Source organism: Bombus vancouverensis, chromosome 13, assembly GCF_051014615.1.
Source record: "Bombus vancouverensis nearcticus chromosome 13, iyBomVanc1_principal, whole genome shotgun sequence".
Lineage (NCBI taxonomy): Eukaryota > Metazoa > Arthropoda > Insecta > Hymenoptera > Apidae > Bombus > Bombus vancouverensis.
Window position 1 is genome coordinate 7805025 of NC_134923.1, and position 25641 is coordinate 7830665.

Genomic DNA, 25641 nt, shown 5'->3' on the forward strand with positions numbered 1-25641 from the left:
TCGCGCGGTTTATACGTGGAAAGAAACCTATATTGAATTTCAATTTTGGAACGAAACATGACTGTAAATTACATGCAAATACGAGAAGACAGATTTCATATTATATTCGAAATATGTTACACACGCAGAATGTTTCGGAAAGTTGATCATAGTACGTAATGTTTCATAAAGTGTATCATATTATATTCTCTCACTACACAATTTCCGGGTCAACGACTTCTTTAAATCACGAAGTATAATGTATAACTAAGTTTTCACATTCGAAAATCTTCATCTGTTAATAACATTTTTCGTATCTGTTATCTTTCTCTTATCTTCCTCCAAAAAAAAGAAAGGGAAGGTTCTCGTGCTAAATACTAGTCAAGGTCAGGAAAGCAATCGCGGTGGATGGCAGAGTCGATCGCAAACATCGGGTGACAAGGGTTAAGTTTGTTCTCGCGCCCCCTATTTTTTCACGCCGCCATTCTTTTTTCGGTTTTTTTCCTCCACTCTTCTCTGTCGGCTTGTTTTTCCACTCGTTCCTGTATTTTATTTCCTTCCCTTCCTCTTTCCTTTTTCAATTAAGAGCTACTTCGACGTACGCAAATTGACACACATCGGATCGAATAAAAGAGAAAATACACGAGAAAGAGAGAGCAGAGGGTGAACATGGTAAATTGAAATCCGAGGCTCTCGAAAATAATCGAGCCGTCGTTTTTTCCGACGAACGCGTCCTCTCCATCTCCTCGAGCATCGCGCTGAAATATTTCACCCCTATCCGCCGCTGGCATTGTGATCCCGCATTTTAACGGAACAACCAACCAAAGGCTGGTGCCTCGGCTGAATTGATCCGCCGCAAAAATATTCTTTTTTCCAACTAGCGGCAATCTTGTCTTTCTTTCGTATTCAACGCCCATTCCTCCTTTCCTTCTAGTCGCTTACGATATCGTCGATTTTCGCTCCATCCTTATTCAGCGATCAGCCATCTCGTTTGCTGTCGAGAAACGTATCCGAGCTAATAAAAGCATCGTGGAATAAGAAATTTGGAAGATCACTTGTCGCAACGTGGTCTCAATCTGATCTCTCTTAAACACTTTCGTGTACGATTCTTATTGTTCTCAAATTTTGTCCATTTCTGGCAATCGCGGCGATCTTTGCCTTTGTCGAGGTAGACATTAGTCAAGGTGGATAGTCTTTGATCTTCTTGTCTCGTTAGAAAATACGTTTCGTGGCAGCTAAAAGTTTTCAATTAAAGAATAACTGTGTCGTATCGTTGAGAGAAGAAGTTTCTGAAAATAAGAATTCACTGCACAAGTATACACTGCTAATATGCACCGTATTTTTGCTTAGAAATCTGCGTACTTTATATGAAAGCTTTGCAAGAAAAATTCTATCGAAAATAAAATTAATTTAAAAATTAATCAAATTAAAAATTGATTTAAAATAAAAAGATAAAATTAATCAAAAACAACTCGAACAACTCGATGATTTATATCGAGACAGCGAAAGGGACACGAGCGAAACTCTCACTACCCTTTGCTTATTCTTCTGCTGATTATTCAAACATCATATTTGTCATTATGAAGTGAAACGGAACAATCAAGAGACTATCTTTTATTGTCGCGAATAATCGTATTCGACGTAGCTTGTGTACTCAACTGTTTCCGACACCACTTCGGTTCGTGCCACTTTGTGGCACTGTGTGTAATTAACTTCGACGCCGGTCTGGTAGATGTTGAAGACGCACAGAGATCAAAGGGAGGGAAGACAGGCGAGAGAGATAATACATCCGCACCAGAAAATCCTTGCAGCTGATACTGTATTTAAATGTAACAATAATACATTTCAATTCGTTCTCGTTATTAACGTGTCACTCTCAGTTAATTGTCTCGTCCATTTTCTTCCTCCCTATTCTTATATTGTAGCTTTCTCTCTCTCTCTCTCTTTACCTGTGTTTCACACTTGTTTCACACTTTGTATTCCTTTCCCGCGCTTTTTTCCCCTGCGTCATTTCTTACTCGCTCTTTATCTTATTTAATTCTCTGTACCTCGATCTCGTTTCGTTTTCTGTTCTTCGTCTCTCCTCGCAGTTCTCGTTAAATATTCCGACTTCGCGAGATTTCTACGCCTGCGACTTCTCGCATTATTGTTTTATGCATCTAACTGGACATGCTACAGCCGAAGATAATCAGAGCTCGTGCAAACGATGGTGATTCGTTTCTCATTTACGTAATAATATTAGGCTGTCCGAAAAGTGTTTTCCTTTCGCAAACGTGTTTTTTACAACAGTACATCTTCATACAAACGTGAAACCAAGTCTGTGAAATGTCGCGGTGTTTATCTCAACAGAAGAAAATAGATCGTATATGATTCGACAAAATAATATAAAACAAAAAACGTTGTGCGTCTATTATTTCCTCATAAAACGAAAGAAACTTTTCGGACAACCTAATATTTCTAACGAGCCACGATCCATTTTATACCGATTCGTAATTAAGGGCGGATAGATTTTTTCGAAGATCTTTTGCCCCGTCCCTCGATTGTTCGCTAGAACTTTGGCAATAATTATTCGTCGTAACGAGTTTTTCATCGAAAATCAATTTTACAATCTTCCAATTTTCCACAATTACCTTCAACGAGTCAGTTTCCATTGATAGTCATTACCAACATTAGCGACAAAAAAAGCGGAAAATTAAACCCCGTCGTACTCGCTTGGAACACTAGTTTCTGTATTGCCAGATATTTTTTAACAACTTCATTATCTTCTAACGAAAGTATGAAAAAGTTACTGCGAGAAAAGGCGCTCGTTCCTCGGATATTTTCGCGTGTAAGTTCGCGCAAAGTTTCAAGCATTAAACATTGTTAGATAAGCGCAACAGTTTAGTTATATAAAATTCCTATTCGAGTTCATCGCGAGAAGCAGATAACAAGCTCCATTTCTAAAACGAAAGCTGGAACGAAACCCCGCTGCTATTCATGTAGAGACATCGTGTCGAATTCATCGTTCCCCGATGTAAACGTAATATTCATCCCCTTCGATCCGCGCCTAAATGGATCTCGGAGCCCCGATGGAAAAAAGAATTTATCTCTCGATCACAGGGTCGGTTATTCACCGATCAAGCGTACCAGGAACAGCAACATCGTTGGTTCGATGACGGAACAAAGGCCGGGAAAAAACCACTGGGAAAACGAGTTCCAGAGTAGCTGACAAGGGTGGAAGAATAGGGGCGCGTGAAACCACGACACAGGTTAGATACTGATGAAACTAATTTGGTGGTTCTTCTGGAAATTCTATTCGACCCATTTCTTCGCGGATAAACGTGTAACATTTTTTAGGAATTATTTAATTGTACCTTTTTAGGGATTAGCTAGAATTTTTCCGTAATTACAAGAATGTAACGAAAACAAGAGACGACATAGTTGGTGGTATATTGGGTATTTTATAATGAACGTGATAATTAGACCGTGAATGTTTCTGGAAATTCCTATTTTTATGAAGCTACGTAATTCGGGAAATAGAAGAAATTTGGTTCATTCAAAAAAATATTATACGGAATACTATGGTGCAAAAATATTTTATGATGAATAGAGTATATATATATGAAATAAAATATAATGAAAACAGGAGACGTAGCCAGAGAAATATTTGATATTCTACAGAAAATGTAATAATCAGACTAGAGATGTTTATGCAAATTCCTATTTTCACGAAGACAAAATTAGAATTTTCAAGCAGAGATTTGTTTCGTCGATAAAAATATTACAGTGGTGAAGAGAAAATTTCAAATTGGTTGTATGTATACAAGTACTGATGATCTTTGTATTAGTCTTTTGCTGCTACGTTGATAATAATCTAGAATATATTCTGGAATATACACGGTGTTTCAGCAACTGAACCAAGTCACTACGGCTCTCAAAGCCAATCCAGTATTCTTCTTTTTCGCACGATAAATTCTACAAAATTAGAGTTTTTCGAATTTTCTAAACTAGTTAATTTTCAACCTATGTAAGTGCCTTAATTAATTATCCCTGTTCGCACTAGAACACCTAATTTAATATTGAATACGTCAAACAACTCTCTACCAACGTTCCATTATATAAATAATGCCCCTAAAAATACGAATCCCCATAAATATCCGCCATCTAGTAACAACAAATCTCCCTACTTTCTCGTCTCATCGAAGATAACCCCTCCGAAGAAGCTCTTTTATTTATCGATTCTATCAACCATTTCCTGTCGGAATCCATCGTGAGGATGTCATTCCCATCGCTAGAACAAACGACAGACAGAGAGAGATTGATAGGGATCGCGAATCGGCCGAAGGAGCAGGAAAGAAAAAAGAGACGAAAAAAGGAAAAGGGAGGGAAGAAGCAAAACTGAAAGAGGGGCGACACTGAGGGAAGAGAAACGTCGATAAAAAAGCGAACGATGTGGGTGTGGAGTTATGCTTGGAAAAAAAAGACAGTGAGCAAGGGGAATAGAAAATAACGAATGAAAAATGAAAGAAAATAAAAAGGGCAAAAAAGAAGGACAAGAAGAAAGAGAGGTAAAAAATTAGGCGCGAAAGAAGGAAGAATCGAGGAACGAGAGGGACAAAGAATGAAATAAAGAGGGTTGGAGGATGGTGACAGGGACGCAGGCTCGACAACACCCCGTGCAATAGGCCAAAGGTTAAAGAGAGCTAGCCGATTCCGCAATCGCTTGGCTGGCTTCCAATTTCACGACTCGCTTTTTACTGGCTGAACGCGCCAGCAAAACATTGCAACGTGGATACCAGCTTCTAAGTTGGCCAACAGAAGCGCTGCTCGACCATAGAACGCTGAATACCATCCCACGAAATATACCTCACGGTTCTCCGCGTGCATCCGTCCGCCGTTTCGACGGCGATCCTCCCTCAAGATAACCGAACCGGAATCAATAACTGCCGGAAGATAAGCGCCTCCTCGTGCAATTGACCGATAAACTGTCGCTTCTATCGATTTTACTACCCCTGATCGATTTCTTGTTTTCTTCTGCTCGAATTTTAGAGGAAGCTCCTTGGGGGGGGGGTATACATTTGGTGATTAATGGGATCGAGAAAACGAAGATCGTTTAGGGTACATGATTTAATTTTGGAGATATCAGGGAGAAGAGAACATTGGCTGGTTGTTGAAAGATGTATTCTTCGAAGTTTAGGCAACCTCTTCAACTCTGTCGCGTTTCTTGCGACAGTGTTCCATCGGATTGTATCTTTCGATCCGTAGAAAATCTCTCAAGTGTGAGGAAAACACGAGAATTGTCGAATTCTCGTTCCAATCGTACAAGGTTTCTTCTTGGTTGAAATGAAAGCGATGCCCAGAAATAAAAGACTCTAATATTAAGGATAAGGATTGAAAATTATAATTTAGTCACTTTAGTTATTTCAGTATTAATTAATCACTTCTCTATAAATATTTATAATAAAAATAAATTTTCATTCCAGCAACAATCCACAGACCTATAGACTGTGCCAAACTAATTCCAAATTGATCACGAAAGAAAGGAGACTCATCGCGGCGACTCGAATTCGTTGGAGTAGTAAGGTTTCGTCGTGGCGCTAGTTTGTTAGGTGGATTAGCGGATTACCGCGTCGGCTGGCGATAAGTCAGCGTCTGGCACGACGACGGAACGGTTCCCCTATAATTAGATTCGCTAGCTAGCTGCACCGGGAATTCTAAGAAACCCACAACCATTTACTCTGTTGTTCGCGCTGTTCGAAAAATCGCGTCTTTTTCGCGTTTCTTCGTTCTATGGTAGCCAGCAGCTCGTGGATGTGTTGCGCGACGCAAAAGAAAAATAGGAGTATTTGAATTTCGAGGCTGGAGAATGTGGGGAACGGGGGCGAGACGAAAAACGAGGCTGTCGTTTCTGCGTCGTTAATTTTGCACGCGTCGCGGTTTCAGTTCCGCGCCGCGACGATGCTTGGCAACTTTTTCGCCCCATTCTAACCCTCTCTGCCGGCTGGTGATCACTGTCCCACGAATTCACGTGTAATTTTGTCCATCTCGCTCGTTTTTATTGTAGTTTCGAGCGACCAGTGTTAGTACAGTTCGACTCGAAATTAATTCATTCCGAATTTCGAGTTTGAAGAACTTTGGAGATAAATATACAGTACTGTGCAAATAGAACTTCTAGCTTATTTATGATGGTTATCTTGAAACTGCGAGTCGAAACTGCTTGCGCATTTATAGGAAATTTAATGAAATAACAGAAGACTCGGATAATGGATTTACGATAAATATTCATTTTATACTAACCGAGAATAATACAATGGATTCTCCACTCGTTTTCGCTTTAATTATTTCTAAAAGATGACTAGGTTACGGATATTTATGAATTTAAAAGAACTTCAGAGATATAAAAATACTCAAAATGCACGTAATATGCAAAAATATATGAAATATATAATAATGCACAATATTTAATAGGTAGAGTAATTTTCTACCTAAATTTCAACTTTTTGATTATATTAACTTATCGCTTAATTTGCCTCTCTTATGAGATACATTTATTTATTAATTAGACCAAGAATTTTACACGTCGTTGCACAATTTATATGAAATGATACCTAACAAATTTTTCTTTCAACTCATTTTCAAAATCCTGGCCCTTTAGAACGTCAAAAAGTAGAGTAACTTGGATCATTTTTTAAATAGGATAATTCATGCTACGTCGCTGACGATACTTTCGAGGACTTCGATTTACAGAGCTGACTGCAGTGTAACATTCGCGCAGCGGTTGGCTGGTTTGATAAAACGGCGTTAAATTTGTACAGCACCTGTTAAATTCGCATTCTATCAATCGAATAAATCAACCGATCGACAGAGAGAGAGAGAGAGAGAGAGAGAGAGAGAGAGAGAGAGAAAAGTGAAAGGAAAAAAGAAAACGAGCCAGAGAAGGGTGGGGGCACGTCATAAATTGACTTATCTCGATGTCGGCCGCAATATCGGTTCGCAGAGTCGTTCGAAATCATAAAAAACCAACCAGCCCGCAGAAATATAAATCGGCCTCCCTTTTGTTGACGTACGAGCATTAAAAATGCATAGAATAACAAGGGCAGTGCGTCTTTTTGCATTTAAAGCGACCGGAAGCGGTACTCGATAAATTGCACCCGGGGACATTTTACATGTAAATAGAGAAAATGGGAGGGTGCGAGCGTGACAGGGAATGGATCGTAGAACAACGAAATTAGGGGCGTCGCGATCAAAGCCGCTGCGAACGGCACACGATGAAACTACGACATTAAAATCCATTTGCATTTTTCACCATCACATCCACCACGAATCACTGACACCGCCAATATTCCCTGATGAAAAAAGCAAATTACACCCGGCATATTTAAAATTTAAAGCACTATCCCGTTTAAGATGCAAACACGGTTTTTCTAACGGCCAACCCGATTAATCCCAGCCCTTTATATACACGGTGCCTAAAACCGATCACGAGCAACCATGGCCAGAGTAAAAAAGTCTCCCGCGTTTCGCGAATAGCCTTGGTTCTTCGTAACTTTTACTAAACTTTTAATAAACATTCTTTTTAGATACAGAGACGACGAATTTATAGTAAATCGATTTAGGATACTCTCGTTAGAACAGAATTACAATCGCGTTATAGGATCGAAACTTCCTGTTGAGGAGATCGGCTCGAATTAGGTTCGGTCCTCGAGTTGAAATTACAATTCTATCAGCACTTGAGATGCCTTACGAAAGAGCGAAATAAACTCGACCGTATCAGGCGGTGTAGCATGCAAAGTAACCAGGCTTCTTCTTTTATGGAAGGAATCTAGACAGTGCTCACCTGGTTACGTTGATTTGATCAGCGATCTCGACGGTTCCCAAGTTTCGATATCCAGCGAACAGCATGCCGTTGTCCATTAGACCGGAACCACGGCCGTCGATCGTTGCATAGATGATACTCTTGTTCGTTACAAGGTACGTGCCCCAATCGACATTGAACTTCTCCGTGACTTGATACGAATCTGGACCTCCGTATCTGTCGCAAGAAAATTCCTGATAAATTCAAATACTCCGGTGGATGATTATTGCTCCTGGGGTTATAGCATTGCGAAGAGATTGGATCAGATCAGGCTGAGGTGTATAGTTTGTTTCAGAATTGGTAGAACAGTCGACGATATTTGCAATACAAATTATCGCGATGAGTTTGCTTTGCGAAGTTCATCCGTTTTAAAAAATAATAAAAATATTTGTAACTTTCGAGGAAATTTGTGAAAAGTTGTAACGTCGAACACGTTACGTAAATGTAAGTTAAATACTATCGAAGCTAATGACGTTTTATTCGCGAAGAAAGCTTATAGGAAGTAGTATAACGCAATTTTGATCAGCCCGAAACATTATCGAAGAGATGATATTGCCATTAATATGGAAAAGATTCTGAAGTAGTAGTATGAGAAATATAAATTATATGCATCAACAATTTAACTAATTGATAATTAAATGATATACTGTGGTATTTATAAGAAATGAATAAATTGTCACATCGTGTAACGCCATTATGAATTGCTATAATATAATATATCGATGTAATGAGGTTCGGTATCTCCAATAAATTTCATTTGATCTTTTGATTGAATTTACGAGCGTATAACATCGCGCGGATAATATTTGTCAAAATACGATCGAATGAAATTATGTAGTTTCGCTTTTGCCCTTTCCCTTTTTATCTTTAATTTAATCAGAGTTGGATAATCGAATTTATGACGTTTGGTTGCTGGAGACTGTAAATTTTCTATTTCCAATAGCAACACGCACACACGAATGTCAGACAATTATCAAACAATTTCAGCCGAATAGACGAAGAAAATCTAATTCAATTATTCACTTTAATTCAATCATTCAATCGAGTCGTGCGTTTCTATTTATACACAGTCTAATTCGTTTGCAACGAGTTTCGTCGTACAATCCAATTTTCGAAACTCGAATTAACGTCTGGCCGAGTTCGGCCTCGATCAAATTTATCAATTAACCTGTCCAACAATTCGTCGCAACTTTATTCGTTTTTCTTTCTTTCTTTTCGTCGTTTCTCTCGTATATCTCGGCAAACGTTCGACCAAGAAAAATCTCGGATTTAACTCTGCTATTCTCTCCCGATTAATATAACTCGAAATAAAAATTATATTGCAGTGGATATTGTATTTTTGAATATTTGTAGATATTGTAATTTTACGTCTACTTTTTATGCATTTTGCGTTTCTTAACGGCAAAGATATTATTGCGTGCTTATGAACCAAAGAAAAATCGAGGGGAACAAGGTTCGTTTAATCGATTTATGCGACTCATCAGTGGGACATACGGAAAGAATACGCGGCGGTTTTACGCGAGACCTCGATTTTCATATTCGACTCGCTAATTAAATCTCAGAGCGGATTCATCAAAATTCAGAAGGCGCGTTTACACGGAGTCGAATGAATTTCACGACGATATTCCCGAACGTTTCACGACACCTACTGATAGGGCAGATGGCGGCAAAAAATTTTTGATAAATGACACGCTGCTAGTGACGCGGCCAACGCGCCACCCGAGTATTTTCCGCGCGCCTTTCTTTCTTTTTCTCCATTCGGCACGAATAATTCCGATCCGCTTCGAAGACATTAAAGCGTATTCATGGCGGCCTCCAGCATTTGCATACGCGGAAAAAAAGGAACAACTGCGCGAACGGAACATCCAGGGAAATCAAGCTCGATTTTAAACGTTTTCTCTATTTTTACACAGAAAAAAAAAGAAAGCAGAACGAAAGGGAAGAGAGATATATAGTAAGGAAGGGTTATTTCAGTCACTCAAGCTTTAACATCTTAATATTCAATTACGAACTTTCCATAGAATAATGAAATTCGAATACTTGCAGACACCGTTATGAATATATTGTGCGTGTTATACGAGACGTTTAGAAATTTCATTAACACTATTATGAGACTCGACTATCGAGATTATATTGGTAAAGTTTGAAACCAACCTAAGGGTATTCGTAGAAATTACAAGATATTTAACGCAAGTATATATTTCGTAGAGATCGCCAAAATTAATTACCCATTATCATTATTAATTTAACACTTGTTATATGTTTAAAATGTCTATTCTCTTCTAATATAGATTTTTTATTGAATATGTATGTTTGCAATAAATACCTCGTAGCTTCTAATACATACATTTTTAGATTGTTTTTAAATATAACCAATATAATTATAACAGTTGTATCTCGTTACAGTACTAATGAAACTTTAAAATCTTTTACATAATACAGACGATATGGGTGTAGGAGTCTCCTATGGCGAGCGTCTCTAAATTAAACACAAACCAATTTCCATTTATTTTGACCGCTAGAAAGTACCAAAAGTGCTAAAAGCGTCGTAATATTTTCTTAACCTTTTGTAGCATGACTCAAATAGTAACTTCTTAACTACCTTCCTTTAGGACTCCTTGATTTTATTCGTGGTTTTAGTCTTACGAACCCGGTTACCCTGTGTCTGTCTATCCGTGTGCAGAAATGAGATTACTCACACGAAAATCAGCATGGGATATTTGGTGACGCCCGACAAATCAGCATTTGGTGGAATCAGTAGTCTGACACGGGCCTCAAATCCTCCGGGAACCGGCACCTTGTAACGGCGCACCACCGGTTGCGATTTCTCCGCGATAATCTCGGAAACCGCCTCGTTCTCCTCCCATGCCAGCAACTTCGAAGAATCCTGAAAGAGCGAATTGCATGGAAATGTGACAAACATCGTTCCCATAGAGATAAAGTAGAGAAAGTCAATTTTCCAAGGTGGATTAAGTTTCATTTTTATTATATTAGTGTTATAGGTGGTATTTTATGTAGTTTTACGTTTTTCGTAATTACGTTTACCGTATTTCATAGAATTTTGTTATCAGTACAAATACATTTATTATGTTTAAAATATCATAAATGGTATCACCCGTTAGTTTCAGGAATTTCTTTGATATTAAATTTTACACTAGTTGAATTTAAATGCATGTTTAAAACTGGGGAATTTTGATGTACATGAGATGAAAATGTATGTTTAGAGTTCATTACGCTTATTATGAAGAGAACGCGGGGAAACTACGAAGCACTAGCGTACAAAATAGATTTAATATTATATTAATATCTTGTTGATCCTCCCTTTCCGTAGGCGAGGACAATATGCAATTTTCTTAGGATTATTTCGTTATTTCATTCTAAGATCTTTGTTAGCAAAACGTGTACCAAGAATGTATCCTGGATATTCTTTCCGAATACGTTCAAATACCAAAGAAACTAAAAATCTTGCTTGTAATAATTTTTGTTGATATCACGAATACATAAATTCTTATAGGAATATTTCAATAGAGTGTCATACTAATTATAAAATACGCGTAGACTCATTGAAACCATGTTAAGAGAAGAAAGAAAGTTTTTTGAATAACCTGAATAGTAAAATTGTAACAGAGTGAGCTCTGGCAAAAAATTATTCAACGGCATTTGCATAAGAATCGTTGCTGCCGAAACGTGATAATTATCTTTAGCCAAATAATATTTTTCTGTCTCCTCGCTTTCGTTTTATTTTTTTACTCGTCTCTAAAGCTAAAGTATTACCATTTGGTAGATGGCCCAAGATTTTTGCTCAGTGCTCTATGTATTAGAAGCTATCGAAGATCCTCGGTTCACGGTCGTTCAATATTTATCCAAATAGCGGGTGGGAACGGTTGGTAGAAAAACAGTGGCGTCTAAGTTTCAATCGATACCGAAAGGCGTCTCGCCATCCTCTCAGAGGACCTCTTCGAACTTGGACCCTTAATTTACCCTTATTTTACTACACGGCGCCACCTTCTGCCGCCAGAGGATTTTCCACGGCGATTCCTATTCCCTGAACTTTTCGCCTACACGTCGATTCTTACACACACATACTGCTTCGATTTACCATCTACTGTCCTTGATAGAATCTACTAAGTAGTTAGTCCACTAGCTTTCCACCGCCAGCTTCGCCAATTTTCTCTCTTTAAGCCTTCTCTTCTTCGTTTTACGAACCCTCGAGGAATTATTTCAACGAGGAACATATATCTCGCGAGACAGTGGAAATAGAAGAAAGAATACTAAACAGCAGCAGAGTTTATGTTATCTCTTATTCGTGGTTTCGTACGTTCACGTTCTGTGAATTTTCGAGATTTAACGATACGAGACCACACTTTGTAGATTAATCTGTTAATTGGATTTTCTTTTAACAAGAATCTCATTATAAAATTAAAACGTAATAAGAGGCAAATCAATTTCAATTTGGAATATAAAGGTCCACGGGAACAACGAGCAATGTCAGTTCTAAAGAATTTTCAACGTAACGTTTGATCGTACGCTCTTGCGATTGTCTTTTTATCACTGGCTATGTCGTACGAATCCGAACAAAAATTTTCTAAATTTTACGGTGGTTTTACTAGAAATTGAGGTGTACGTACGACGTACCTTTTGCGCAAAATCGCAAGAAACAGTTGAAAATTACGTAGGATCGAACGAGGAATAACACGTCCTATTTTGATATAACATTTATGGGGGAATTAAACGTGGTGGCATTATATGTATATTGAAAAATATATCTTGGTTTTTTGAAAAATGCTCAGACTTGACACTCTCCATTTTTTCCGTTTTTATAAATTACGAATGTTTATGCGAATTCATATTTTTATTAAGATAATTAGAAAAATGAAATTTGGGATAGAGAATTATTCCACGTATTACTATAATGAATATTATTTGGACGTTTTACATATATTTCCTCCAAATGAAGAAATATCATGCTAAAAGGATAGAAGACAAATTTCATGTGAAAAACAAAGTTCAACCCTTATCGCGGCGACTTAAAATCGAAGGCTTTGCCCTGCGATCTTATGAACAGATGACCCAACTTTTAAGCCATCATGCATCAACGTCGAGCACGTACATACGCTTTACGTCAGGCGAGAACCATCGCCGAATTTAATGTATTATTCTGCTCGTTTAATCTTCCAGTCGGCTCATAGACTTACCGACTCGCTTCTTCGGAGTTTCCACGCGATTGATTCAAAATTTATAAATCGCCCGAACAGACCAACACCTTGGTGTATTAGTTGATAGAATCACTCTCATTTTCTTGCCTTTGATATTCGAATCTCGATGGGACATCGCGGGATAAATTCGACACAGGAGATCACGATTTGCGTCTGTTTCGTTGCTTTCGCGCTTCTCCGACGTCTTTGGACGTAAGAACTTGTAATATTTAAAATTTGAATTCCTCATTTTGAATTCCTCGCCTTTATGCAGCTCTTCGATTTTTATGTTTCAATATTGTTCTCGTTTTAACAAACACAAAGACTTTCGATACTTTAAAATCTGGAAATATCTTTGGCATAAAATCGAAAGGGATAGTTACTGGCACGTTTCCATCGAATATAAAAAACTTTTTATTAATTGAAAAATAACTCTACGAGGGACCATCAAGATAAATAGAATAAGATTACTAAATATAAATTACCATTCTGAGTATTTAATTAAGCAGTCGAGATGATAAAAGATCGATGGCCCTAAAACTCAAATTTCTAGAAATCTAATAAATCAGTCAATCGACTTCAATTTATTTCCACTAGTGTCCACTCCTTTCCTGTGTTTTCTTCACACATCCCTGCAGTCTATATATCTTTCCTACCACTCACTTTCTCTTTCTGTAAATTTCGCTCTCCGCGTGGCCATTTATCTTGACTTTCGCCCGTTCCTCTCTATTTCCTCCACATCTAATTAGACATTGCTTACCGTGAAATTAAATCATTTATTACTCGAAAGATAAGCTTCGAACAAGAGCGCGATTTTCGCTGATCACACACGCGGTCCGACATAAGTACCCACGCCATAAATCATTCGAAAGCAGAATAGCATTAGACTAATCACTTTTCGCGACTCTCCAAAATATGATAACTCAGAACGAAAAATATTCAGTTATTCATCATCAAGCTCTGATAAGCGACGAAGCGTTCTCACGCCATTAAATTTCCACCATTAGATTTATTCGCACGATCGTTTAGCGTATCATAAAAACCACGGTTCGCGTTATCGGGTCTCTAGCACCGTCAAAAATTTCATTCTTATCAGCTACTTATCGTGTCTGCTCGTGGAATCCCTGTCGATCCAACGTCACCGAGCAAAGTGTTTCCTCCCCTGTCCGCCATGATTGTTCGCCAATGGACGGCAAGAACAGAAAGAACACTTTCCGCCGGCTGGGTTCTCCTTCGAGGAAAAGGAAATTAGTCTCTCTCAGAGTCTACAGCGTTTGTCCGCGAGGAAAGCCAATTATCGGCTGTAATCGTGCCGCCTCGACAAGCCGAATAGTCGAATCCTCTTCCTCCTCCTCCTCCTCCTCCTCCTCTTCTCTTTTTCTCATCTTTTTCCATGCTCGTTTTTGTCAATCGAGACAAACGCCATCCCTCGACACCTACCCAGGAGCGATAATCCAATTACCAGCTCGAGGATAATCGATGCTTCTCTCGCGAAGACGCCTCTCATCGTTTCACCGCTTGAACGAACTTTAGCTTCGAGTGTGAGAAACTCACGCAAAATTGTAGATTTAAGTGTACGCTGCGATCTGTACATTTAAGTGTACGATCCTCCACTTTTTATATCTTCATTTAATATTTTTCATTTTAGCGATAAAATGTAGAAGTGTACGGTCGAGCAAGATCGAAGCGCGATGTTTTACATGTCGATTTTGCTCCGTACGATTGCGCCGCGAGTCCTATGAATAGAATCTTCTGGTTACAACGAAACACGAAGGTAAAAATGTGCGGGAAAGAAATTCTTGGATTATAACGAAATTAGACACTGTTGGTACGTATCGGTTTCGTGTAACTTACCTACCGATTAACAAAGTGCTATAATACATACATTTTTTTGAGGATCGTTGGCAGAAAGACGCTTGAGAACGCAGGAAACTTAATAATTCGCTGTAGTGTACGCGCCTTGCGATAAATAGGCCGTTAACTTTTTTTTATTAAATCGAAGGTGTAAGAATGCACAGAATGCACCCACAGGATGTTTACGGTTGGTGCCAAGCTTCAGGAGCGTAGTCGTTAAAACGAGCAAAAATATCTGAATAAGCAAGTGTCTGAAAACTATTAATTTTGGAATTACGACAAGTTTTTGTCACTGTATTGTTCGATACGTTCCTCGTTCGTTTCGGCGCACACTTCTACGCGTCTGCTCGTAGATGCACGCACGTGTCGCAAGATGCCCGGCAGTTCTCTTTTATCACTTGGCAGAAGTTTACGATTCGTTGTATCAACTCATTCAACGAAGCTGTACGCTATAAATTATAGTTTTATGCGCCAAGCATCTCGTAAGTTGCAAACTAATGGTTTTTGGACCCTTTTGCTGATTTTGGGCAGCACTATGCACTTTTCGAGTTCGATACCAACTTTTACGAACACATACAGAACATCCAAAACAGAGTACACACTATGACATTTAATAGATAAAGCAGATTTCTATTTAGGTTTCAATTCCTTGATGATCTTTATGAAAATATTCGTTTGCGTAGATATTCGCGGCATAGTAACACATTTGATATGGCTAAAGGTAATTGACGAACATCTGCCGCATTTTTTACAGGTTTCCCTCGTACCTTTGATACGCAACACAAATCGAATGCCGAAACTTAGAAGGGAAACGAGACTGTTTATTGAAATTGCAACGGCTGCAAGGAATTTGAGAAAGCACTGAAAGTTTCCGTTTGACCTATTAGAAGTTGAGGAGCAGGGGAGCAGGAGATCGAAAGTTGATACACAAGTGTTTTGGAAGCGTGCGAGTTCGAGTGTTGGAATCGAGGCGCGAGGAAACGTTTTCGAGTTCTACGCGGATGAAACTTTCATCGTTGGAATACCATCGTAGTCGTCAGAGGAAACTCGAGCTGTAATTCTTGTGAACTTGTACCTATTTGATATTTTGGAATGTAATAGAATACTCGCATCTCTTATTGAAAGGAAACTTTACGTTTCGATGATATCAAAAAGTAAAAAAGCACGAACGAAGCATTAGGCGGACAAATTCATTTTCTCTCTTTATATCGAACCAGTTACGAATTCGTTTGAATTTCACATATTTTGTCAGATCTGTTTGATATTTCAGAGCGCATTATAATTTTCATATTTATGAAACACAGCATAAGCTATCGAATTACAACGTTGAAAAACGTCAGCCTGTATACTTGGTCAGATCATTGTTTTTAGAAGTGAAATATTTTATTCTATGAAAGCAGAGCGAAGAGCTGAATGAAAAATCCTTTGTTACCGCTATGCAGTAAGCGAATTTGCTTAAAAAAAATAAAATTGTTCGTATATTGTGGTAAAGTGATTGTTATTAGACCGCGGATTTTTATGCAAATTCATATTTTCTAGAATATAATTAAGAAGGTAGAACCTCGGTAAAAGATTCTTTCACCTACCAAGTAATATAGCAAGCGCTATACTTCCAATATCTTATATAATTTTCCACTTTCAAATTTCCTCCAATTGTATAAAAATCCGCGTTATAGTAATTACGCATAATCGTAACTCTGGAGTGTAACGAACGTGATTTTCATGTTTTAGAATCTCGGTAGAAAATTCTTTCACCTACCAAGTAATATAGCAAGCGCTATACTTCCAATATCTTATATATTTTTCTATGCTATGTGTGTTCCATAATTTTCCACTTTCAAATTTCCTCCAACTGTATAAAAATCCGCGTTATAGTAATTACGCATAATCGTAACTCTGGAGTGTAACGAAAACGTAAAGTTTGCGTTAAAGAAACCGTCGAATGATAATTCCGCTCAAATTCTACAAAATAATCCAAAGACCACTTTCAAAGCCCATCCTTTGAGTGAACTAGCACTGATCGAAAAGCAGAGCGAAGAAAATTTCTGTAAAAAGGAAAAGTCGTCGAGCAAATTTTTACAAAGTAAATAAGTATGAAACTAAAAATTGCAGCGCGTATCGATTTCGAATAACGCAGTGATGCAATTACGTATGCACGTAATCGTTGTCAGACATCGAAACTCGTGTACGCGTGATCACGGAGGTGGAACAAAATGGCTGAGCTAGTCGAATCGTGTTTGCTGTTTGTTAAACGGCGGGAAAATTTATTTAATTCGACGAACTGATAACGGTATCGTATTTCCCTCGCAGCGAACCGTTAGAGGTTGTTGCTGGCGATTTGTTAAACGATTATAAAGCATATAACCTGATTGTTTAATACTCTATTCATTCTCTCTGATGCTGGCGATACGGTTAAAAGCGATAATTTTAGAATTCATTGGATAACAGCCCCGCCGTCCTTCCTTCTCGGTCGTTCCCTTCTTTGTTACGTATTTCTCGCTAAAAGGTATACAATTAAATTTTAATACTTTCATAGAAATTTTCAGAAGCCCCGGCAGATGAGAGGGGAAAGTGAAAAGAAACAGAGCGAAAAAGAAGGAGAGAGCAATAAAACGTTTCGCTCGCGACGGAGCAAAAGACGGTGGTGAAGCGAGCTTAAACGAGCAGGATTAAGAAATTAAATTAAAATTCGATCGGTTGAGAGTTGAACGAGAAGGGGGATGAGAGGGCGGTAGCAGGGACGAAACAAAACTGCAGCCCGCGATAACTTCAATTTTCGTTTGAATATTTCCAAATAAACTTTCCACGCTTTTAAATATGCTCGGAGAAAATGAAACTCGCCGCGAAGAACGAGAAAAAGCTCCTCGTGGGGCTAAGATAGCGGCCACGTTGGCCAGGGTTATGGAAATTACGAAATTCAATTAAAATTACAAACTTCCTATCGTAGAATACCACTCGTTGAAAGGAAACAGATGGTTGGAACCAAGATCCATCGAGAAACGCTAGGAAACATCAGGAATCTTGATTCTATTAAATTCGTAATAACATCGATCGAAATTAACCATTTTTACGATCTTTTCTCGATATTACCCAACGAAAGAAGAAGCAAATGCCGGAGGAGGAAAACAACGAATAGAAATTACATGGAAATGATTAAGAGGCGTAAGATGGAAAGAAAATTGTCAAAACTCACGGTCGACTTTGAGTTTATTTCATTCAATTGCGTAATCGTGCTGAATTGTAGTGAGTCGAAAACATTAAAAGACATTTACGACCTCTTTCACGATATTATCCGTGGAAAGTGAAATAAATGCTAGAAAGTTCCAGACAGGAAAAGTATTAAGGAATAAGATCGGAAGGAATCGCCAGGATTTACAATCCGACTTTCAATATTTTATTTTCCTATAAGTTCAATATTTCCAAATAAATTCGATGGTAGCACCGGTATGGTTAGAGACGAGACAGATCGTTTGAATAAAGCTCGCCAGGCTGAAATTCTGCGAACGATGCGCTGAGAGGTAAAGAAGATTTTAGTGGCGGCGCTGGAAATTCGGGTTATCGAGGATACCGGATAGTCAGGTCGCCGGTTCTACTCGCGCGTTTAAATCTGTCGCGTCTATTCGCCTCGCTTTCCCACGAGGAGGTGACTCTTTGACAATAAGCGCCAGCACAAAACATAGATAGAGAACCGTCGAGGTGGCCCGAGCGCCACCGCTTCCTGGACACTGACAAATCATTCGGCCCATGGAGGATCGACGATTTATCGGTGGCCGTTGCTTATGCACCGAACGACCCTAGAAATCGAATCTTCCAATTCTTTCGCATTTCTTTCTTCGTTCTCGCCGCTCTTGTTGCTCAGACGTCAGGATTTAGGTCAGGTTTTGATCATTGGCTCCCTTTCAATTTGTGCTGCGCTTTAGCAAACTTTGAGATCGAACAAAATCGTAATTGCTTTGCAAACGCGTTTCTGAAGATCTAAATATCAATGGACTTAACATCCATTGTTCGCTAATAATCAACATCTTCGCAAGATTTTAATTATTCCTTGTTGTTATTTAATTAATTCTTTGTTCTTTTAATTATTCCTTGTTGTTCGTGCGTGTTACGATTTCCCAAATTACTTTGAAATTAACAGGTTGGAAGAACGAATGCCGTACAAACGTAATAATTATACCGAGACTCGTGAACGCTGGAAAATTTTGTATACAACAATTGATTAATTTTGAAAGAAATGCGTCATTGTCGTTCTACCAGACTGGTCTGCGTTTTTTTTAGCGAAGAACCGACGCGAAACATGTCAGCTAGTTCGTTTATTCAGTCAGCCGAAGGGAGCTGCCAGTGGGAAACGACGAAATACATATATTTGCGTGAGTTATAGAGGGAAACGTAGCTAGGGAAAATTATGTCGTATGTGTGGGATTAAAATTCGGCGAATCCATGGCAAACAGATTTTCGCGGCAGTTGAAATGGATTCGAGACCTTTCGGGTCTCAGAGATGGAATATCACCGGTGAAATACGTCTGCCAATTTTGTCGAGGCGTGAAGCAAGAGTGAGATACCAAGCAAAATTTCGAAAGAACACGAATTATTCTTCCGTTCAGCTATTGTCGTATTGTTATATCGAAGAATTTTCCGCTCCTTCGAACGTGGATTTCAATTTGAAACTTTTTAATCCTTTTATCTCTAACGCCGACTCTATAGTCGCTGAATGCACGCAACGAATTATGGATACAAACACCGATTACAGTCAGTGGTTAGTTCATGATTAATTCGATACTAATTACGCTAGTAATTACCGTTTTGATTCTATGCTCCATTAGTAGACTGCAGGCGTTAAATATTATTGTGAGATTTAATCGCGATAGTCTCTTTATCAATTTGACAGAAATTTCTCTATTTTATCTGTAGCTTGACACTCAATCGGATTGAGGCTAATCTCTATTAGCCTTAGATAATAAGATTACTTCACGATAAATAAATATATCGATCATAAATATCATCTTTCTCAGAATAAATTTTATCGTGGCATAATTAGTTAACTCCACGAAACAAACAGCGGAGGAAATTCATAAAATTAGATTATATCGCAGAGATCGATAAGGTGTCTTGACAGTAAAATTTCAAAAATTGGAATTAAACATCGCGCGACCAAAATGTTTCAAGTGTACGACTTTCTACGCGATACCCATACGTAGTTTAAACTCACCTTGTTGTAAATGGCGATGTCAGGCACTCCAGGTCCGGCGCAAGTGAGCACGTAATGCGAATGATCCGTGGAAAATTTCGCGGTATTGTAGAGGCACCGGTTCCTATCGGTTTCCCGTACGATGCCACAGCTTAAACACTTTGGTTTCCGCCCTCCACCGGTCTTCGTGGATATCCTGTACAAATGTTGCACCGCCGACTCCTCTTCCGTCGTTGCCAAGTAGTAGCTGAAGAGGAAAGCCCGGCCAAGAGTTAGAAAAGGACGAAAGGAAAAAAGACACAAGAGAGAAGCGCGAGAAAAACGATAACGGGGAGGGATATAACGCGCTCTCATTTGCATAGGCTGCTCTTTAATGGCTTTGTAATCGCGAGAACCGTCGTGAATTTGCATTGCAACGAGCCCTCTCTTTGTTTACTTTAGCCACACGCGACCACGAGGAAAGGACCGAGGGCTGCAAGGGGAAGAAAGTTGCCGATGTACTCCATTCTGGATACTGGCTTTCGCGGTTTTGCGGTTTCTTTTGCATTCTTTTGCAGGGAAATTGAGCGCTACGGTATAAATACCGCGGCTTGTTTCCAGTTTGTTGTGCACGGAAGTTGATCAAGTTTGAAAGCTACGCTTCGATGGATATCGAGAGATACGCGCTTTCCAATTGATTTTGCTACTATGCAAATGGTTACTCTCGTACTAACGAGACGATCGGGGAATTGGCATTTAGAGATTCATCTGCTAGCTCGTATAAAGTTCAGAGAGCAAATTATATCGCAAATAGAAGAATTTCTTTAGTTGTGTGTCGGGAAAATAGAAATTCGCATTTCTTATAACGTTCAGAGAGCAAATTGCATAGGCAATAACAAAATTTCTTCAAATGACGTTCTGTAAAAATGTAAATCCGCATTTGGTTGTCACGAAGTTCACAGACGGGTTTATACGATACAACAAACAAAGGAATTTCGGTAGTCGCGTTGATAAAAAATTCATAAAAATTCATAGTCTGGTGTTATAACTATTGTCATTCAAATTGTCTATTAAATTTCTAGTCGTTAATCCTAACATTTAAATACATCTATTACTAATAGATAGAAAACGTCGAACTTTTGTATATTGTAGTATCGTGGACGAGAGGTCTGGAGGGGGGGGGGGTGTCGTGCAAATTATAAACAAGCGGTTGCTGAGCATGTGCATGATGGGGCTTAAACAAAAGATATAAGACAAAAGACAAAGAGTTGCTAAGAGACATAAACGAATTAACGGCAGTATGAGTTGAGAAGCCAGAGAGTGCGGATTGCGTTGTCGAGATAGTGCTGTTAGCGTTGTTGAGAGAGAGAGTTGAATCTGTGTTGACGAGAGTTGTTAATTAATTATAATACGTTCTTACGATTAGTTCATGTTAAATAACCGTTGTTTTCTGTTTAATCCATTTATTATTAATAAACTAATTAATTATAGTAGTTACGATACTACAATATTATTAAGATTACTATGATTAAGCGAATAAATAATCGGCAAGGCTAAGAAATATCCTCGCTTGTATCATTTACATTGTAACATTTTGAAAATTATAAAAATACGTTTAAGACGAACAAAGCTTCGCAGGATAATTTTATTTCTATGCAAAATGGGCAGAAACGGTTCGCTTTATTAACATTATGAGAAGGTATTGAGGGTCGATGAAATTGATCGATCGTGGTGATCAATCAATTCATCACCGTGAATCGATTGATCAATTCTGATTAGGCGGTGGGATCAAACATTTGGCTTATGTTGTTAGAGACGCAAAATAGCCAAGAGTTGAATCTAGAGGATGTAACATAAATGTTTTCAGGGTGAGGGTCAAGCATGACAGACCTTACGTTAGACGTTGCGATTCGATGTTGTTAAGACTGATTTATACGTTCAGCCAGCGATGCAAGTGTACCAGAGGTTGTAACGCGATCAGACCTGGCTCCATTTGCATTAATGTGGATCGATTTACTGTCAGTTAATCGATCTATCATTAGCTGGAAGTATTCGATTCTTTGCCAGTCTAAATTCGTACTGATTTCACCACGTTCCAATTGATAGGGCTAATTTATGTATCGTTTCTCGTTGACGAGTTTGAACATGTTTTCATGTAGGCAAAATCGAAGAAAAAGCGGCAATTTTGACTTGCCAATTTAGGAAAAGAATATTTTCCAAGCTGCGGAGCGATTGTACGCGAAAAAGATTTTTTCCACCGCTAGAGGAAACTTTATTCACTGATATCTATCGCAAGGCTAGAAAAAATTTCATTCAATGGAAATGCCATTCACTAACGATTGTCACGTTGCTACCGAAAAATTCCATCTAAAGGAAATTTCATTCACCGACGACTATCACATCTCTAGGAGGAAATTCCAGTTATCGCTAGAGGAAAATTTTATCCGTAGGAAATTTGAATCGGTGACAATTATCACATTGGCAGGGGAAAATTCCATCTAGAGGAAAATTTGTCCACTGATATCTACGACAGAAGAAAAATCCATCGAATTTTATTCACTGACATCTAGAGCCAAATCTCATCCAGGCTAACAAATCATTTCTATTCATTTCACTCATTGACTGTCGCCCGAATTTCATATATTTTTCCCTGGCAATCGCAGCAGATCGAACTATGCTACAAATATCATATTGTATCAAATTTTGTACACTTTTTCCTAACAACGTTATCTCAGTCATTCGGATTATCAGAAATTTATTGGTTCGTGTTCATCTTGTTTTAATGGTTCCAAAAAATTGAATAACCCGACAGTCGAAGTGTTAATTAATTTAAAGCTGAAACAAAGTTCTAGTCAGATAACGCTTTTCAAGTGGCCAAAATTCGCAAGTCAGACAAACTTTCGTTACTGAATTTCCCTCTATCTTGACCCCAAACTTCATTCTATATGGATCAAAGCTTGTCTGAAGAGAAAGCTCGTTTCAATTTGCTCCATATCTCGCGGGCGGAAAAGCCGAGGCGACAAAGATGTCTCGCGACGAATCCACGCGACACACGTGCTTCTCGCAATCTAATTTGCCCGGTCGGTGGAAGGACGTATCCGCAGACGTGTACCAAACGATCGAATCCGGAAATCTACGGGTCCCAACATTGCAGTTTTGTCCAGACTAATCCGTGTCTAATCTAAATCTCCGTCTGCCGACTTACTCCCGCCGCGGTGCGCAGCTTACGCCGCAATTTCTATGCGCATAGATCAGATATAGCGTAGCCCCATGTTGAACAAACACTGAACTCTCTGCGACGCTAGGTTAGGCTTCGCGTGTTCTACGAACTGTTGGCTACGAGCAAGCTACTCAAGGGCGCTTCAGTTTTAATTTGAGTAAAGGGTGTATGATTAACCGGATCGCGCGAGTAGCAAGTTGTTACCAGTTATTACGTGGACGAAGCGTTTAACGTTGTCGAGGAACTGAATATTTATCGGGTTGTACGAAAAGTTCATAGTAAAATTTGAGGAAAAAACTGCAAGCATTGTATCTTCGCAAAATTATCATATAAAGAAAGCGACATAATTTTCACGAAAGCGACAAGACTTTTAGGAAACGCAAAGAGCTTACAAAAAAAAAAAATAATGATTTATTTCATCTTGGTGTTTCTAAGTAACATTTACTAAAATGTGAATTAAGATACCAATGGTATTACTTCGACAGTTAAGTTTCAACAGTAAACAATAACGATAAATAAAATAAAGTAAGTTTCGCAGGTACACAGGTCGATCGATAGCCGAAAAAATTGTTGATGTGACTTTCGGCTCGAAATTCCTTCGAAGGTGCGACTACGAATTCAATCTATTTCAATGCGCATCCACTTCTCGTAGATACAAGCCAGGTAGTAAAGCGAAGGTAATCGATTTTCGATATTCTAGCGCGACGACGTCGTTTTTTTCCCCTCAACACTTATCAATGTTTGATACATAAATATATAAAGCCAAGGATATTCGGCTTATCGTACAGCACAGTTTTGTTGTATCCCTATACGCGGTTTACACGCGTACGCTTTAGACGAGGATAACGACCACCTACCGGGTGTCCAGAGAGTCACCTAATTGAATAAACCAACGAAACGCAGGACAATCAACACTCCTGAGCGTTTCAACCTCGTTGCCGCGTAACTAACAACGTTTAGCCAACTTGTAACTTCTGATTGTCTCGACATATTTAATCTTCCCGTTTTATCTTCACTGTTGTCAATTTCCATTAAGCTTGACGACATTTTATTCGAAACGAAGCTAAACAAAGTGAAATTAAATAAGTCGTTACAAACATTTCATTATCTTTATGTCAGAAGTAACAGTGAGCAATAACGTACATTACTACATTAACATTGCTACTATACTAGTAACATTATTACTTAACGCGTTAACCAGATACTTAATTACGAAGTTAGAGATTAATGGAGATAAGTAAATTTTAGTTAGAAAATTAGTTTATCCTTGCAAATGTGATTACGATCTAATTTACAATTAAGAAAAATGTAACGATACGCAAAAGGTTATGGAGTCTGTCAATGAGAAATTATTAAGAAAATGATCACTTATGTGATACGTATCTTCATGATATTTTAATTCATCGATATTTATTTGTATCCAGGTTATCGATATCTCCCTCTAAAGCATCCTTATATCTCACAGAAGATATATCGCACATGCATTTTCACCGGTGCTTGTCAGGAAAAATTTCCTTTAGTCCGAATCTTAGTACCACGTAGTACCGAGTGGTTTACGATCTTGATGAAATATCTCCTAATAAAGCAAGCAAAACAGAGAGGATCGCCATAAACATCATTGGCCCACTTTCGTCGCGCGATTTATCGTATCGAACATTCCATTACCTTTAACGGTTATAATACTATGTCGCGACAACAAAAACTAATTTTCCCGAGGACGTGATAAACGGATGGTCGATAACAATTTCGTAGCGATCGTAACGGGTATCGTAATTTTACTGTTCAACTGGAATTCACGGCTCGTGCCTCGATAACCGTAAAAAAAGATCAGCTCCGTGGAAAAATGCATAAACTATCGCGTTACGATACAATGCTGCCGCGGACTACGCGTTGTTCCATCGTCGTTTTTCCGCCACGATATAAATTATAACTTCGGTACTCGAAACGAGCTGCTCGTCTCTCCATAAGGGAAACAACGGCGAATATTGCAAGCTTCGGCATGGCAATCTTGCGACACGCTTGGATACCAGCAATCAAGCGTCCTTATGTCAAGCGTTCAGGTCCGAAGCTGTTACGTCTGATTTATAACGTTCCACTACCACTGGCGCGCAGTCCGGCCTGCAACGGGATCAAACTACTGGCTTCATTTGCATTAATTTGGATCGATCGCCCTGCGGGTAACGAATTACCCGATCGATTCGAATTATCCGGCGATTTTTCAAGTCAAATCACCAGCGTCGATAGCTTCATGAGTTTGAAAGGTTCATTTCTCTATAAGCGATATTTCGCTAATTATGCAGCTTAATGGTTCTTTTCTAATTTTGTTTATTTATTTACAGGAAATTCACAATCGTGAATTTCTCCTAAATTTATTTATTTATATTCGGGTTAGCTT

General features: G+C 38.7%; 1 protein-coding gene across 8 annotated transcripts in view; it reads right to left on the reverse strand.

Annotated features, from left to right (window-relative positions):
* LOC117164423 (venom dipeptidyl peptidase 4) overlaps window positions 1-25641 on the reverse strand; it is a 304125-nt gene that overhangs the window by 13223 nt on the left and 265261 nt on the right. For all 8 annotated transcript variants that reach the window (XM_033347471.2, XM_033347462.2, XM_076623954.1 and 5 more), the window contains 3 exons: window positions 20069-20294; window positions 10513-10700; window positions 7796-7990 (listed from right to left, as the gene is read on the reverse strand). In XM_033347471.2, coding sequence (XP_033203362.1) covers window positions 7796-7990; window positions 10513-10700; window positions 20069-20294 — 609 coding nt within the window. The remainder of the gene's footprint in view (window positions 1-7795; window positions 7991-10512; window positions 10701-20068; window positions 20295-25641) is intronic.